This window comes from Ambystoma mexicanum, chromosome 2p (assembly GCF_040938575.1).
Source record: "Ambystoma mexicanum isolate Mex_15411 chromosome 2p, UKY_AmexF1_1, whole genome shotgun sequence".
Lineage (NCBI taxonomy): Eukaryota > Metazoa > Chordata > Amphibia > Caudata > Ambystomatidae > Ambystoma > Ambystoma mexicanum.
Genome location: NC_090923.1, coordinates 1,411,164,376 through 1,411,180,070, shown reverse-complemented (window position 1 = coordinate 1,411,180,070; position 15,695 = coordinate 1,411,164,376). Strand labels below are relative to the sequence as shown.

The following is a 15,695-nucleotide window of genomic DNA, read 5'->3' as shown; positions in this document are numbered from 1 at the left end:
ATAGTTATTCTGCAGAATGCTGCAAAGGCTCCTCAGCTGCTAGGAACGCCTTAAACATAATGTAATTTCGAGAATGAGGAAGGATTCCAATCGTTCAAAGTTTTTTGGAATGGAAGACTGAAGGATTGGTATGTCCTATTGTTTTCTTTTTCCATACAAAGTCTTACCTTGACACCTGCGCAACTATTTTTTAAATTACTTGCAGACCATATGTTTGAATTCATTTGGGTCGATTCCGAATTTGCTATCTCTTAGATTAATAAAATAACCATTGAGTTGAGTAATAATAAAACATTAAGTGTCACTTTAGTTAACTTTTTATTGTGTCTGATGCAATTGATCCACATTATTATTATTTCATCTATCATCTTGGTTTGTTTCCAGAGACGCATGTGTGCCGAGAGGGTGACCCCATAGGTGCACTTGTTCATGCAAAGGAAGTTCCTGTGAGTAATCCAAGCCCTTGCAGCACACCAACTAGATCCTCTACCTCCAGCACAGCTCTCCATGACATGGAGATTGGGAGCCCTGATTCTGGAGGCAAGCGAGTGTGTGGAGAACGTAAGTTGAATTCACATACTGTATTGTGCTTCGGAAGCATGTGGGTTTCCAAGGTTTATTTAGTAGGAAAAGTTAGTGAAGAGGACATTGCATCCTCTCCATGTACTGGGTGAGCTGTTGTGCCCCTATCTGCTACAGGACAGTGTATATTCTTAATCATGACCATGGTGTGTTTATCTGTATGATTTATGCACACAAGATGACCTTATTCACTGGATGACTGTTCCACAGACTTTGCTTACTGCTGATCAGTGAAGTACCTTTAAGCTCCTATGCCATAAGGACCTTGTGTGCTCTCTGGACAAAATTAGTAAGCCTTTGGCATGGAGAATAATGGCTGCACTTGTGAAGGGGGTGATGTGGGTACAGTATATTCCACATTAACTCTGTTCATTTAAGTAAGTATTGGGGTTTATTCTTTGCTGAAAAGTGAAGCAGCAGTTCGCGTACGGCCCGATAACTGATGTGATTCGGATGGAATGCTTGTACCGCAAATGTGAAGAAATGGATGGAAGACTAAATGCCTCGTCGTGTCTGGTGCTGAGCAGAATACCCATAAAGCGTTTGTGATTTAATAGAGATATGTACATTTTCAGATACGGGTTTAATGTAACAACAACAATGCACAGAAACATCATTGTTGTAAACGTGGTGTTTTGGTAAGTTTAAGTGTAGAAGAAAATCTCTGAATAAAGCAATTAGAGAAGTATATCAAAATAATGGGAACAGCCACAAGAATACAAATTGTGAGATGACAATTGTAAAAGTTCCAATTTGGAAAAATAATTCATTTAAGGAAATACATTATGGACCTGTTATGCAGCTTCATAAATGTAGCCTAAAAAAAGTGTCCTAAATAAGGGCATGGGGTGATGGGGCATTGATAAATGGGGAGAAGTACTTCGGTTGGCTATATAAAGTTAAAAAAAATCCTGATTTCTGCTCAGAGGTTTGACTGGGGAATTGACACCTGCAGCTGTTTTCAAGTGTGGTTGTCAGTCTTACAAGAATGAAGACTTAGGTGGGATCCCCGAAGATTGAGGGTGAAAAGCAGCTTTCAGGGATTGAGGCTAGGGCTGTCCTCTCTCATATCTTCTGTGGGCTACTCCCCCACCCCATCCTAGCCCAGGAGTCCATCACCCTGGTTAGTTCTAAGGCTTAGTAACCTCTATTGCCTTTCTCCTTGGGATAATGCTGATATGGTTACCCTTCGGCGTTGGCACACAGACTCCCTATGGGCTTTTTTTAACTGTCCCTCTGCTAGCCCTGCTTGGTGTTCTATAGGGAGATGGGGAGCAGTGCCTTCTGTTTGCCCAGTTGGAGTTGTCAAAGCCAATCATGCACAGTCTTACCTGCCATTCTGCTCCTATTCCTTTTCTCCCCATTACTCTTCTGTCCCTCCGATCTTTCTCTCTACCTTCCTACCTTCAACCTTAGATGTTTGCCTCTTCCACTTGTTGCTCCTGTACTCACTACGACTACCACTCTAATACTACCACTCCTCTAATACTACTACTACTTGTCTGCTTAACACAACTTTTGCCTCTCTAGCGCTACCACACCTCCACTACTAACACTTCCCTTTTACTACTTCTCTACTACTACCACTATTCATCTATTACTACTTCACCAATTATATTACTACAACCTCTCCTCCACTACTACCTCTCCTACCACTGCTACCTCCAACTACCACTACCTCTCTTCTTACTGCCACTTTATTTACTACCACTTTCTCTTACTGCTACCACTCTCTCTGATTAACAGTACTCTAGTCTCTCCTCCCACTCAGAAACATCTACTCCGCAGTACCACTTTCTCCTTCAACCTCCACACTCCATCCTCCTGTTGGTCTCATGATCTTCCTCCTGCCACCTCTGACCTTGCACTTCTACCACACGAAACCCTATCTTGTTTCCTCCTTAAATCACCCTCCCTCTCCCATGATTGGCTGCTGGCCTTTACCAATCCACTTTGGCTATTCTCAGGGCATGAGGGGAAGCCCAGGGATATTTTCAAAAGGGGCTCAAGCCCCGCCACCTTTCACTGCGCAGCTTGCTGCTTCAGGGCATGTCAAAACTAAACGGTCTGCAAGGTCTGTCTTCCCCTGCTACTATGGCCTCCCAGCAGAGTTTTTAATATCTGGAATCCCTATTGGGTTAGTGGATCTCGCTCAACAGGTGAACTTTATCAGGTGCCATCTGCCAGAGTAGTCTTCCCTTCAATAGAACCATGCTAGCCTTGCAGCCCTTCTCCCTCACTTTCAATAGCTCCAGGCTGTCCTTCCTTCACCATCTGGCGCACTTGGATGCTGTCTGCTGTTTCGATGCTGGCTCCTTTCAATGTGTTCACTGCTCCACCGGCCTTTCCCAGCTCCGGTACCTGAGATATGGCATAGGAGCTGACGTCGCTGCAGGCTGGTTTAGGGTAGTGCCCTCAATCAAGCCAGCACCCCGGGAAGGGATAACGGTTGGTTCCTGCCCCCTTTTTTTTGACAAGGCCTGAAAACAGGCCTAGTCACGCAGAATAAATTAATGGGTGTTCTCCAGCATTGGAACCTTCATAGATTCACCTGCTGTATGAATAGTCCCCATCATCAGGCTGGGAATCATCTGTAGCATAGAGAAGTTTATTTTATGAAGTTAAAACTGCAGTCACTTTATTGCTCTATTAGTCTTTCTTAGTCATATTGCCCAGAGCCAGTGTAAAGGGCTCCCTTAGCTCCACCCTTGTAGGCCATCTTCAGATTTTTGACTCCATGTTGTGTGTTGGGAGTCCTCAGAAATCGCTCTTTATTTGTTTTGTCTGTTTTTCTGTAAGTTATTTGTTTTCACAATGATTTCCTGAATCCTTGACTCCAGTATCATTGTGGGGTTTGTTCCAGTTCCTATGGCATTCTCTCTGTCAGAGCAGATACTCCCCTTCAAGTGTGAGGCCTTTCCTCATCCATGGCGGATGGCAAACTGAGCCTTTTCAATGCATGGGCCAGCGAAGACTGACTCCACAACATCCAGGGCTGCTCACTTTGCCAGTCGTTCTCGAACAAAACTCTTAGACCTCTATCAAAGGTTAGTGGCTTGGCTCGATGACAGGGGTCTCTGACTCCGCTTCAGTCCGGAGTCACGCCTCCCTATGATAGAGCAGACCAGTTCAGCGTGCTTCTTCTTCCAATAGGTCAAGCTCGCACGAGGATACATCTTGGAGCAAAAAGGTGAAAAGAGTCCAGTCGCCCTCTGCCAAAATTGGTCTAAACTTTGGCTTCAGCGCCAGCGACTGCTTCGACATTCAAGAAACAGCAGTGACCGACTGCTTCGATGAGCAAACGGCTCAAGCCTTTCTCCCCAATGCCTCTGTTGACAGCCCAACACTGATAATCGTCTGCGGATCAATGCAGATCCTTGTCCACAACTCTGCCAGCGAGTCAAGGCAGGTCCTCATCGACATGTGAAAGATCTTCATTGACGACCCTGTCGACGATCCCAAGTAAATCTGTGACCAGGACCCCATCAAGGAAGGCTTTGTCCACGTCATTGGCACACAAGGCGAAGTCGTCCACTCTATCGTCAACCGGCAAGATTCCATATCATCCGGCGCAGGCCTCGATGACGATCGCCCCATCTCTACCTGCGTTGCATGCCCTGCAACCTTCATCCGCCCTAGCTACTCTAACCATGCCTCCATTGAGAAGTCATTAGGGGTTTTCTCCAAGAGAGAAGGCACTGTGGCTGTGTGCAATATGACCCAAAATGTCTCTACTAGAGCAATAAAGTGACTGCAGTTTTAATTTGATAAAATAAACTGCTCTGTTACTGAGGATTCTCAGCATGACGGTGAATATTCATACAGCATGTGACTCTATGATGATACCATTGCTGGCAGAACAGGAGTTACAGGTAAGTAAAAAATTAAAACATGTACAGCATCTGGCCCTGATTAATTAGCAATGGATGCTCCTAAAATATCTGTTTTTTGGAATTCTGTGTTTATTCTCTTAGGTAATTATTTTTATAATTCCTGGTTAATCCCTAATAATTGGAAGGGTAGCAGAATGGTTTAGTCATACAACGGAGGCGACAAATCTCTGCCTATTGTACGCTAATAGAGGATCCTGCTGCAAAAGTGTTTAGTAAAATAATCCTGGGAACAGTTACTTAATAGGGGATGAAAATAAAATGGTCCTGCTCAACCAAATAGGACGTAAATATGGAGCATATACTTCAGACAATATTGCAGCTTTAAATCATTTAGTATTGAAATACAATAGCAAAAAACATGCAATTATATGTAGGATATTTAACTCTCTCTGATGCATTCAGTCTTGTGCACAGGACTATGCTCTGGTGAAAATTAGAAAAATGGGATTTGCCCTAGCCACTTTTTTGTAATTTTCATAGAACTGAATGTATACTTGAATACTTATTCCCAAAATGGCAATTTGTTTGAAAAGTTTAACAGACAACGCAGTGCTCCAGATAAGAATTTTAGGTGGGACTATTTTACTCCCCATTTTTAAACTTTGAGAATAAATGTTTTTTCAAGAGTAAAAAATACTTTTCTCCTTTGCAAGCGAATAAAATGTATGTGACACCCAGCAGACGTGTCCAAATACGGTATGGAAATCATTACTATGCAGCAGCATTCTGCATTTCTCGAAGGTCTGGCCATTTGATCTCTCCTGTATATATTTAAATGTTGAAAATACAAAACCCTAGCCAACTACATAGTAAAGCAAACATGAATTGTATTGTGTGTTTTGAGGTTCGATCGCAGAATTGTCATTTGATATTTAATGAAAGTCCCCATTTCCTGGAGCTATTACTACATAATGGTATGCCGATGTTATGATACAACAGTGCAAAGAGGCAAGGACACCATGCTAAATTCTATATTTAATCTCATGGTCATATGATTATTTACATAGCGCTTTTAGCAAAGCACTGTACATGGAACATATTAATCACAATTATCACCAAACCGAAGTCAGTACTCCTTTATCGACCTCGAAAGGATGAAAGGCTGAGTTGGCTTTGCCTGGATTCGAACCTGCAACCTACAGATCATGCACAGATCGCAACAACAAGCTCTCAACCGACTGAGCTCTCTTATTGGCTAACATCCTTCAGAGGTCGATAAACTGAGTATCAGCGGAGGTATAATATTCACAGTGCCTAGATGTTGGACGAACCATGTATGAAGCGCTACATACAGTTAAATAACTATCTGGATTACGTTTTGCTGAGTTTCTGTTCCAATTACAAAAGTAACTTTCATTTGTTTGTTTTTGAACAGCGCTTGCACTTCCTGGAGAGTCAGGTTTTGGATGTTTTAATTGTAGTCTTAAAGATTTGAGAGGCTAGAACGCCTGTGATTGATGGAATGACAATCACACTTCCTTGAGCAAAGACTCTGATGCCACTGACCATTTATAGTATTGTACCCCATTGACCGAAACGTTGAATCGATGTAAACTAGACCGTGCATACTCATCATTTTACACACTGTTTTTATAATTAGAGTGTAAATTAAATTATAAGTGTACAAATTATATGCTTATATATACAGCACAGGAACTCTGAAAAATACATTTGTGCAATACTGGTTTGCTTTCCCTGTAAAAAAAAAAAGCATAATTTGTTGCAAAATATTAATTCTCAATTGCAACTTAGTGTTCCATCTTATTAATTCTACAATCCTAAAATGCTAGGTAAATAAATATGCACAGTGCTTCTGTTTATTCCATGAGCATCAACATAGCAGAAGCTGAATGGAAAGAAACCATTCCTTTTATCAGTGTGCAGTTTCTTTTATTTAAAGGCTTCATAGAAATACATTCTGTTTCAGAGACTTTTCTCCATGGCTTTCAATTACATGCATGTAGATAAAAATCAAAAGAAGTATTCTGGTTTCTGTCAAGTAACCTGACCTTTGCACTACACTGTGCTCTAAACTTGTGTTTAAATGTACACACGAAAATAATAAAGCTGTTGTATTTACAAGTTTCATGCATAAAAAGGCCTGGTACGCACCTTATCTGGATGCCTGAGACAACGGTTTGAAACAGTACTGCTTACCAGTTACTATTTTGTTTATTTTGCAGATCTACCTATAATGTTAAAGTTTGTAAATATTCAAATCTTTTCTGAATTTAGAACTAAACCTTAACAAATTAGCAATTATGATATTTAAGAATGCATCAAATTCATCTAAAAGGAAAATAAAGAAATGTGAGTGACTTGTGAAGAAAATATTAATATTTGTGATAAATGCAAATATTTGTGAATCTGTTAATGAGAAATACAATTGATGTGTGCTCAAAAAGACGTTGAGCAATAGGGCAAATGTTACTATACAAAATATATTAACCGTCCTTGAAAGGCTCAGTTGTAAATCTTGAAATTTAGTCGGAAAGTGAAGGAAACGAGGAAAGCAGTCTTCAGTCAGGAACGCTGCTGGATTGTGCAGAAATTTCCAAGGACTGCTTTGTTTATTTGTTCTATGTTGGCGAAGTGTATTTTCCTACATTATAAGTTTGGGAGGCTTTAAGCTTGGAGGGACGGTATGTTCGAGCGAGAAGAGCTCCACTCCCTCATCAGTTCAAAAGCCTTGTGGGACCACGAAGCGGCCGAAAGTGAAGGAAAGCAGTCTGCAGCCCGCGACCGCTACAGTTACTGCCGGCTGCAACGTTCCTTTCCTAAGAATATAAGTCCTGTCACAAAGACCGTAAGTACAATTCTGCACATCCATAGAACTTGGCATTTACCTGTGCTCTGCTTGACTAGCGGGGCAACATCGAGCTTAGATTGATTATAAGGAACAGCTGCTGACAGTATGACTCTCACACAGGATCCAGATGGGAACTTACTAAAACCCTCTGAAATCACTTGTACAAGCCTTGAAGAATCTGAGGAGCAACCTGGTCTGGACCATTACTTTTTCGGCAGAAGTGGCATCTAGGACATTTTGAGCCATCAATTATTTGGTTTTATTGGATGACAACTCATGTTCCAGAGTATTTATTGAATGTCTATTGGACACGACTTGTCCAATAGACATTCAAGTGCAAATTGCTGCTACAACCATCTCTTCAATAAATACTCTGGAACATGAGTTGTCATCCACTAAAACCGAATAATTGCTGGCTCAAAATGTCCTAGATGCAACTTCTGCCGTAAAAGTAATGGCGGAAAGCGGGGCGGCTTTGGACGTTACTTTAACAGCCCAACCTTTTACATTGAGAGACCAGGACGTCTCTGTCAAAAACACCATAGGGGAGGAAAGTGTTGACACTCTCCCCCGAACCACAGAAGCCGAATGAAGTCGACCCTCCACCCGTGGTTGGCACAGATACCGGATATTCAAAACACAGGATACCACGTGGCAGCCAATGGGGGGAAGAGGGTTAGGGAGAGGTTTTGGACGGGGAAGGGGAGGTTAAGTCAAACCAGATAGAGGATTAGGAAACACCTAAAGTGGATAGGATAGGGGGGAGAACAGGATAAATCCCTGCACTGTCTAATATGTAGATCGTATACCATGAAACATAACACACACATAGGTCACCAAACATGCCCCCTTAATACAGGCCAAATAAGTACCTTAGCTAGTGTATTTGTGCTATCTAATAGCCCTTGATACAGGCACATGTAGAAATTACCAGGACATAGAATACATGTATGCAAGCGTAAATGAAACAAACTCATGGGATGTGATTCCCAACATGAAGAACATGACACATGGCCCTTTGGGCAAGCATAAGCAACATAAAAACTCCTAGAACATGTAGGACCAAAGATGTGAGTTCAACACTAACAGAGAATTGGTTCCACAAACAAATACACTGAGGGAGCAGCCCCTAATCTAAGCCGTATGTTGTACTGCATGCCAGTTTAGGGCCTCCATAGTAGAAACATTAAGTAATCCCTTAGACATGGACTAATCGTGGGTTCTACCCATGTGATATGCTCCTGAAAGTATTTGTTTATCTTCAAAGAGATAATTATGCAAACATTGCCTCACATTAATTCACGAAAGCAAACAAACTCATTGAGCACTTATCTGTGCGTCTGGGAGACTCGCAAGCCGTCCCAGACGAAGAATGATGACGCCTTGATAGAAGTGAGGCACTGTTCACAGTGTCAGCGCCGGTATGGGAGAGGAGCTTGAACGAGGCGGCGCGAGTCCTCCTTGCACTTCCCGTGCTCCGCTGCTCGTTCTCTCATGGACCGCGTAGTTCTCCGTGCACTGCTGCTACCAAATACCCCGAATCTTCTAGGAAGTTTAGGACGTGCACGAGACCGCACGAACCTCCGGCATGGCTTCGCCTTGTGAAAACAATAAGCCACACCTGCCGTGTGCCGTTGGCCCGTGATAAGCTGTTGCTAATTAAAGGCAGCTGTCCAGCGCGCATGGCAAGGACTACGAATTGTCAAAGGGGCTGCTGGGAAATGTAGTTTTTCCAACCCCATGTACCAATACTTAAGCTCATTTCAGATTTAAAAACCTCCTCTTTTGCCTCCACCACCCCATATTCCTGACAGTCTCTGATGAGGCCCTTCTATTACACGGAGATGCCATAAATGAAACCCCTAAAAATCAGGGGCTCTGTTCAGTGACACTTTTTACGAGTGTGCCTGGGTTTCTATTCCAAGCCTTGAATGACGTATTTACGTTTGGGAGATCAGAACAAGGAGCCCAACAAAGGAAAAGGGTCCAAAATTCCAAGAAGTCTGGCACCAGAGGTCCCTCTATCAAGGCAGCGGTTTATTCTATACTCTGCCAGAGGTTTTGATCCCCAGCGGAGACCCAGATGAACCTACAGGGGGACCCATAAGTAGTTCGACTATAAATTTAAAACCATCTAACAAGGAAGCATCCCTTTTACTTACGAATGTTCTGCATGATGGAACAGCTACCCATCACGTTTTCACATAGACTCTGATCTCTAATCCCCTGGCGGGAAATCAATCTCCCATTCAGGGTGGTCAGCAGAAAAGAAGGTGGGATGAGACTCAAACTTCACAGGATTTCACACAGGCCCAGAATAAAAGAGCGGTATTAACTGCTGACAAGGCGCAACAATGTAGCCCTTCCATAACCCACTCAAATTTAGTTTCCATCCTGCAGGCAACGACGGGGGATGATGCATCAACAGAAAGCGCATACATGCAGAAAAATCAAGACCTACCCCTTTCAGACGAAGATATTTTGATGGATTTGGCAGCTGCACAACTTGAGTAGGGGCCGAAGGCCCAACAGGGAATCGATGCTGGCCTAATAGCGGCCCTTACATTGACCATTGGACCATAAATGAAGCTACACGAATCTATGAGCGAACAAATCAGAGACCAGACCACAGTAATGACAATGGTCCATACCAAACTGCTATTTCTAGAAAGCTTTGTAACGGCTATACAAGGGAATCTAACAAAAAATAGGGAAGATACTACTAACATCCTCCAGAATCTAATTGGGATAGTTATGAGAGATAAAAACAAGAGGCGTTCGGATGTAGGTTTAGGTATAAATAGATCTGAAATAAATGGAATATTTACACTGTCATCTTGCTCTAAGCCTGTGGAGGAGGTGGAGTCTGACTTTTTGGTTAAGGTCCAAAGTGCTGTAAAAAGGCCTCTTGGAGCCACACTATCTCAGAAACCGAATATGGGGGAAGTGCATCGCGATTGCACGCAGTTACCCCATCAGGGCTCGCCAGACTGACAGCAATTTGAAGGTCTCCCCACAAGGTCGGGGCAAATTAACCCAAAATTACTGCCGGATAAAACAATCACTCAGGCTGCCGATATTGAGACCCTGGAGGGACAGTCGCCAAAGAAGAAATTCTAAATATTTGACAAATTGATGGACGGTAAAAAGGTTATTGGCAATAAATCCCCCCAAAGCTTAATAGCTGCCTTAAAGAAGACATTTACGAAGGAAAAGTGTGAAGCCTTAACAAGGAAAAATGCTCTGAGAAGTCCACTTTACCTCGTCCCAAATCAAGGGGGAAAGGGAAACTGGCCCTCAGAAATCTAATTCCACCGAACATTAGGGAGGATACAGCTGGCATTCAGCTCCCCCCTGATCCTCCTGATTGAAACCGAGCGGCACCCTGCAGTAGGAGCGAGAGCCTTGACAATTCTGTTACCCAATTTGAGGATTCAGCGAGCAAAGAAGTCACGCCCAGGTCCGGGGTTTCAAAGAGTAAGGCTATCATGATGTTGGAGGAGCCCACAGACACTGCCACCTCAGGCCCTGACAATCAGGGAGGAAGAGGATCTCATTGTTCTGATTAACCTCTCCACTTATTCCTCAATGGGCGAAAAAGAATCTGAGGTTTATATCGAGCAAGGTGACCAGGAGGTCCTCTCGTCTAGGGCGCGTCTGGAAGCTTATAGAGTAAGCCTCAATAAATCCGTCGAGGGGGAAGAGGTTGAAGTTGTGTCTCAGGATTCTGCAGACCCTATAGCAAATCCAACTAGGAGGAAGACTGAGAGAAGGGTCCTAACAATCCCTGAAGTTAGATGAGATCGATCAACTCTGGACGATCGGGGAAACAAGGGATCCTCACAGCCAAAGATAAAGACTCCATCCAAGACCCTAGATAAAAGGTTAGGCCAAATCCCTTTCAAGTCAATGGACCACAAAAGACAGGCTTGCTTACGATAATTCGGACTGAAGGAGCGTAGTAGCCCAGAATGTCAAAAAAGGGTTAAATGGAGATCGAGCGCAGTTGATGAGTACAACGAACCATGAGTCAACAATAGGGAGGCCACATGCTGGGCTGAACACTCTAAAGATCTCATTAAAAACTCTAACAAGACTTTCCAAATTGTATTGGAACGAGTGCTTGTTATTAAGGACAATTTTTGATTTGAATCGGGCCAACCTCCTGCGACTTCTGCACAGCGCTGCAACTACGGTCCGAATACATTTTAGGGATGCTCAACTGGTGGAATTTCCCGAGGAGGAACGCCTGGACAAAATAATGATGTACTTGTCCAGCTCGATCAAGAAAGAACTACTATTGAGAGAGAGGGGAACTTTCTTCTCCATGAGCTTCACTTTGGCAGACTACGATCCTCCTCAGCAAGAGGAATCCAGGGTAAGCGAGGAAAATCTGGTGGCAGAGCCATTAAGATCTTGTCGGAGAACGGGTTGTCCAACCATGCCTCCTCACAAGCGGAATATTCTGAGGTGTGAAAGATCGCCGGATTTGAGAGATCTCACTGTTGAACAACCGGAAATTCGGGGAGAATAACAACATCTACAAAAACCCGAAAGATCAGACACGTGAGGAGACAGTCTGAAGATGGAAGATTGGGGTTGGTTGTCCGGGGCCCTGCCTGCTGGTGAGGATCAACCATAGCGCCCAACCCGAGTCGAACCAGGATCTAGGATGGATCAGACTGGGTAGTTGTAATATGCAATGCTTTGCCCATTTGTTTGGGGATGGGAGCCAAACATACCAGAATTATGACATCACTTGTCTGCAGGAGACATGGCTCCAAGCCTCCCCCATGCTGGAAGGATTCCTCATCTATCTGAATGCGGCTGAGGGGCCATCAAGGCAGACCAACATCAGGTCTGCTAATACCTTTAAATAACGACTGGAACTTTGATGTAATCTATGAAATACAACAATCACCCCTAATACAGGCTTTAGTATTGACAACAAGAATATATTCTGCAAATCATTCTAACGTACTTCTGCTGATTATCCTGTACTGGAATATGGCTGCTCCTACAGGCAAGTCCGTTGTATCCTCTGTATTGGCTCTCATAGATGAGGCTCAAGGAATATGGCAGAGCCTGGAAATTCTTCTATGTGGAGACTTATATGTACTGCTTTGACACAAACTTTCAATTGATTAAAGACCGCCAGCCTACAGCATCACTGCAAGTCCTACGAGGCCTTCAATGGAGAGAGGACCTCGCCTTGAGAAACATCTTCATGGCAAATGGCTTCACCAAGGTGGACGTTCCGCCAAATCCAACATGGAAAACAGGAGAGGGAAAATGTTTTCGCCTCTGCCATCATGCTTACGCATATATCAAGCTTATCGATACAACATATAAACTTAAGTGACCATAACATACTGGTAACAACTATCAATGAGTGGGATACAGACAGAGTCCAGTTTTCCTCTTAAAACTAGAGGTGGAGCCGGGACGTAACAGGATGAGGCTGCAACAGGCCTGGCGATCTGCAGTAGCCGCTTGTGAAGGAGCGATTCCAGCAAAATTGCACTCCCATCTGAAAATATTCGACGTTACCCAAATGACAAGTAAAAAATCTGGCTTGAAATTGCGCCACAACTTCGATGTGGAAGTCTCCCATAGGAAAACACGTTTAAATTAGGCCATCAGACCAAATCGACTATTAAACAGAGTATTCAAGGGAACCATCAAGAAATTTAAAACAGGCCTTTAAAAACTGGCTAAAAACCCATAAATACTGGATGCTCCAACAAGATGCAGAGAAAATGTCATACAGTATTGCTTCAAAGAGTACAGCGGAAGTATGGAGATTGATGAACTCTGCCTACGCGCCTCAGTCAGAACTGACCCTGAATCCAGTATCTGCTAAGTCTTTGGAAATTCATTTCGCTCTACTGTATTATCTACCTGAAAATAGTACTATTTTTGAGGAGGAGAAGATCGACAGTTTGTGTAACTTTCCAACAGAAAAGAGTGAGATCTTAGACTGCATTAAGATAGCCAGTAATTCCAGGGCTGCAGGTCCCGATGGTGTAACAAACCTAACTCTCAAGAAATATCCTGAGAAATGGGCAATGAAAATGCATGCATGGTTTATATACATCAAGAGGGGGAGAAAAACAAAATCTTGGACTTCCTCCATAATTGTGCTGATCTTCAAGAGGGGCGATGGGTGTAATCCAAGTAATTACAGGCCTTTTGCCCTCTTGGTCGTCATGGGTAAAATCTTTGCATCCCTGCTCTTGAATGCCTTAAATACCTGGGTGAAAGCTTCACATCACTACGACCCATGTCAATCCGGCTTCACGAAGGGCACAGGAACGGCCCTTCATCTTTTTGTGATAAACATGTTGTCAAGAGCTAGGAGGGAGAATGGGTTGGAGTCATAACTTGCCTTTATTGACTTGGCCCAGTCATTCGTACAATAGACGGACGACTGCTTTGGACCAAGCTGAAATGATGGGGATGTCCGGACGATATAAGGGAGACACTGATGCTGTTTCACGAAGAAACTACTCTGCAAATAAGGCTGGGCCAAAAGGGGAATTTGAGCAAACAAATAAACATTCAACGGCCTAAAGCGGTGACAGCAGTTTTCAATTTATTAATCTCCGATGTGGGTGCTTTTTTGGAGCTGATGAGGTGTTTTCCCCTCGCTTAGCAGGAGTGGTGGTTCGTTTATTGTATGCAGATGACTTGATCCCTTGCGATCAAACCAAAGACAATTGAAAGCAATGGAAGATTATGTCAGTGCCAATTCACTTAAAATCAACATAAAGAAATTAAGGATACTTCTATTTGGGTGGAAGAAGAGAGCCCTAGTGACAAAGCCAGAGGGTGGTTTTTAAAAGGAGAAAAAATCTTGGACGTTACATCGCTAACGTACCTGGGCATGTGCCTCAACGACAGTGCGGTGGATGCGCAACAGGAACTTGTGCTTCGAAGCAAGACAAAGAGCCTAGCTGCACAAGCCAGAGTGGTATTGGCCGTTATTGCAAATTCTCTTTAACATCAGTTATTGAGTCCTACCACCGGAAAGTTTCACCCATCTTAACTTACGAGGCTGAAGCATCCTTTACTTTATCCCATGAAATCTGGGGAAAAGTGTTGGCACTGCCATCCTGTGTTCCCGCTGAAATCATAAGGGCCGAGTTGGGCTTCACCTCACTGTACGCATGTACAGTTTGGAAATCTCTATCGTTATTCCGAAAATGCTGCTAGGAAAACTTTGAAGTTGCTTGGAAAAACACTGATCGATGAAACGGGCCCATTGCTCAAAGCCTGGAGGACAGTATGTAAAGCCATCTTTGATCTTGGATCGACACTGCTTAATAATCCGCTTACGGTTAAGCGAAAACTTTGACCTAAATTGGATTCGAACCATAGAGGCACGGCAGAGCTTTAAACTTTATGGGAGCTCATTTCCGGATAATAGAGCAAGGGGTTCGGTGCCCGGGTACTTGACTAAATTTCCTTGCAGATACCGGCAAAGCCAATTTATGCGTTTCAGACTCAATTTGTTCCCCACGAAACAACATATGGAAGTAAGAAAATCCAAACCTGAGAGGAACTTTCAATGCCGAGTATGTGAATGCAAAAGGGAGACTTTGTTCCACCTAACCCTGCTATGTCCCGGTACCAAAACCTTAAAAGTTAAATGGCTGGAGGACACCGTCTCACAATTCACAACATTGACAGTTGAAGATTGGTGGACTAAACTGATGATGGGAGAGCGTCTATCTACAACTTTGTCACTCTTAGCCTTCTTGAAAGATCTTTTCATCGTGCTACATAAGTTAGGTTATATGATATACATGATGTGTATGAGCGCGATATAAATAAAATATCATAAGTGTTTCAGAGCGCGACCAAGCAAAGGGAGGGGAACATGGGAGAACAAAATAAACAACGATCTTACTAGGCCCAGTGACATTAATAACACAGAAGTACATGGAAAAGGGAAAAAGAGGGGGAAAGTGCGTGGAAGGGCGATAAGTGGAAAGGGCGGAACAGAGGAGAGAACAGAATAAATGATAAGTGCAGTAAATAAATAATTCAGTGAAAAGTGGTAGTGCAGCCGGCAAGTGCAAGATTAGTCAGATTGTGTATATCTGATAAGTGCAGAAGAGTGGGGGCTGTATGGGTACAGATACAGAAACCCAGTACAAGGGGTGGCCCTAAGGGAGTGCTGGAGGTAGGCAGGATGAGCAGGTACCTGGGCCCGAAGGACAGAGTGTGTCCAGGTGCATGGTGCAGAGAGAGAAAAACAGGTAAGCAGGGGAGATGAGGGGCAAAGGCAGAAATGAAGAGGAAGGTCTTAAGGTGCTTTCGGAACCAGAGATGGTTCTCTTCAAGTTTCAGGTTGGTTAATTCAATAGAGTGAACTATGTCTTTTCAACGAGTAAAGTTACATTCTG

General features: G+C 43.4%; 1 protein-coding gene across 8 annotated transcripts in view; it reads left to right on the top strand.

Moving 5' to 3' along the window:
- Positions 1–15,695, top strand: part of LOC138567561 (uncharacterized) — a 2,466,350-nt gene that overhangs the window by 971,207 nt on the left and 1,479,448 nt on the right. For all 8 annotated transcript variants that reach the window (XM_069645900.1, XM_069645903.1, XM_069645902.1 and 5 more), the window contains one exon: positions 385–561. In XM_069645900.1, coding sequence (XP_069502001.1) covers positions 385–561 — 177 coding nt within the window. The remainder of the gene's footprint in view (positions 1–384; positions 562–15,695) is intronic.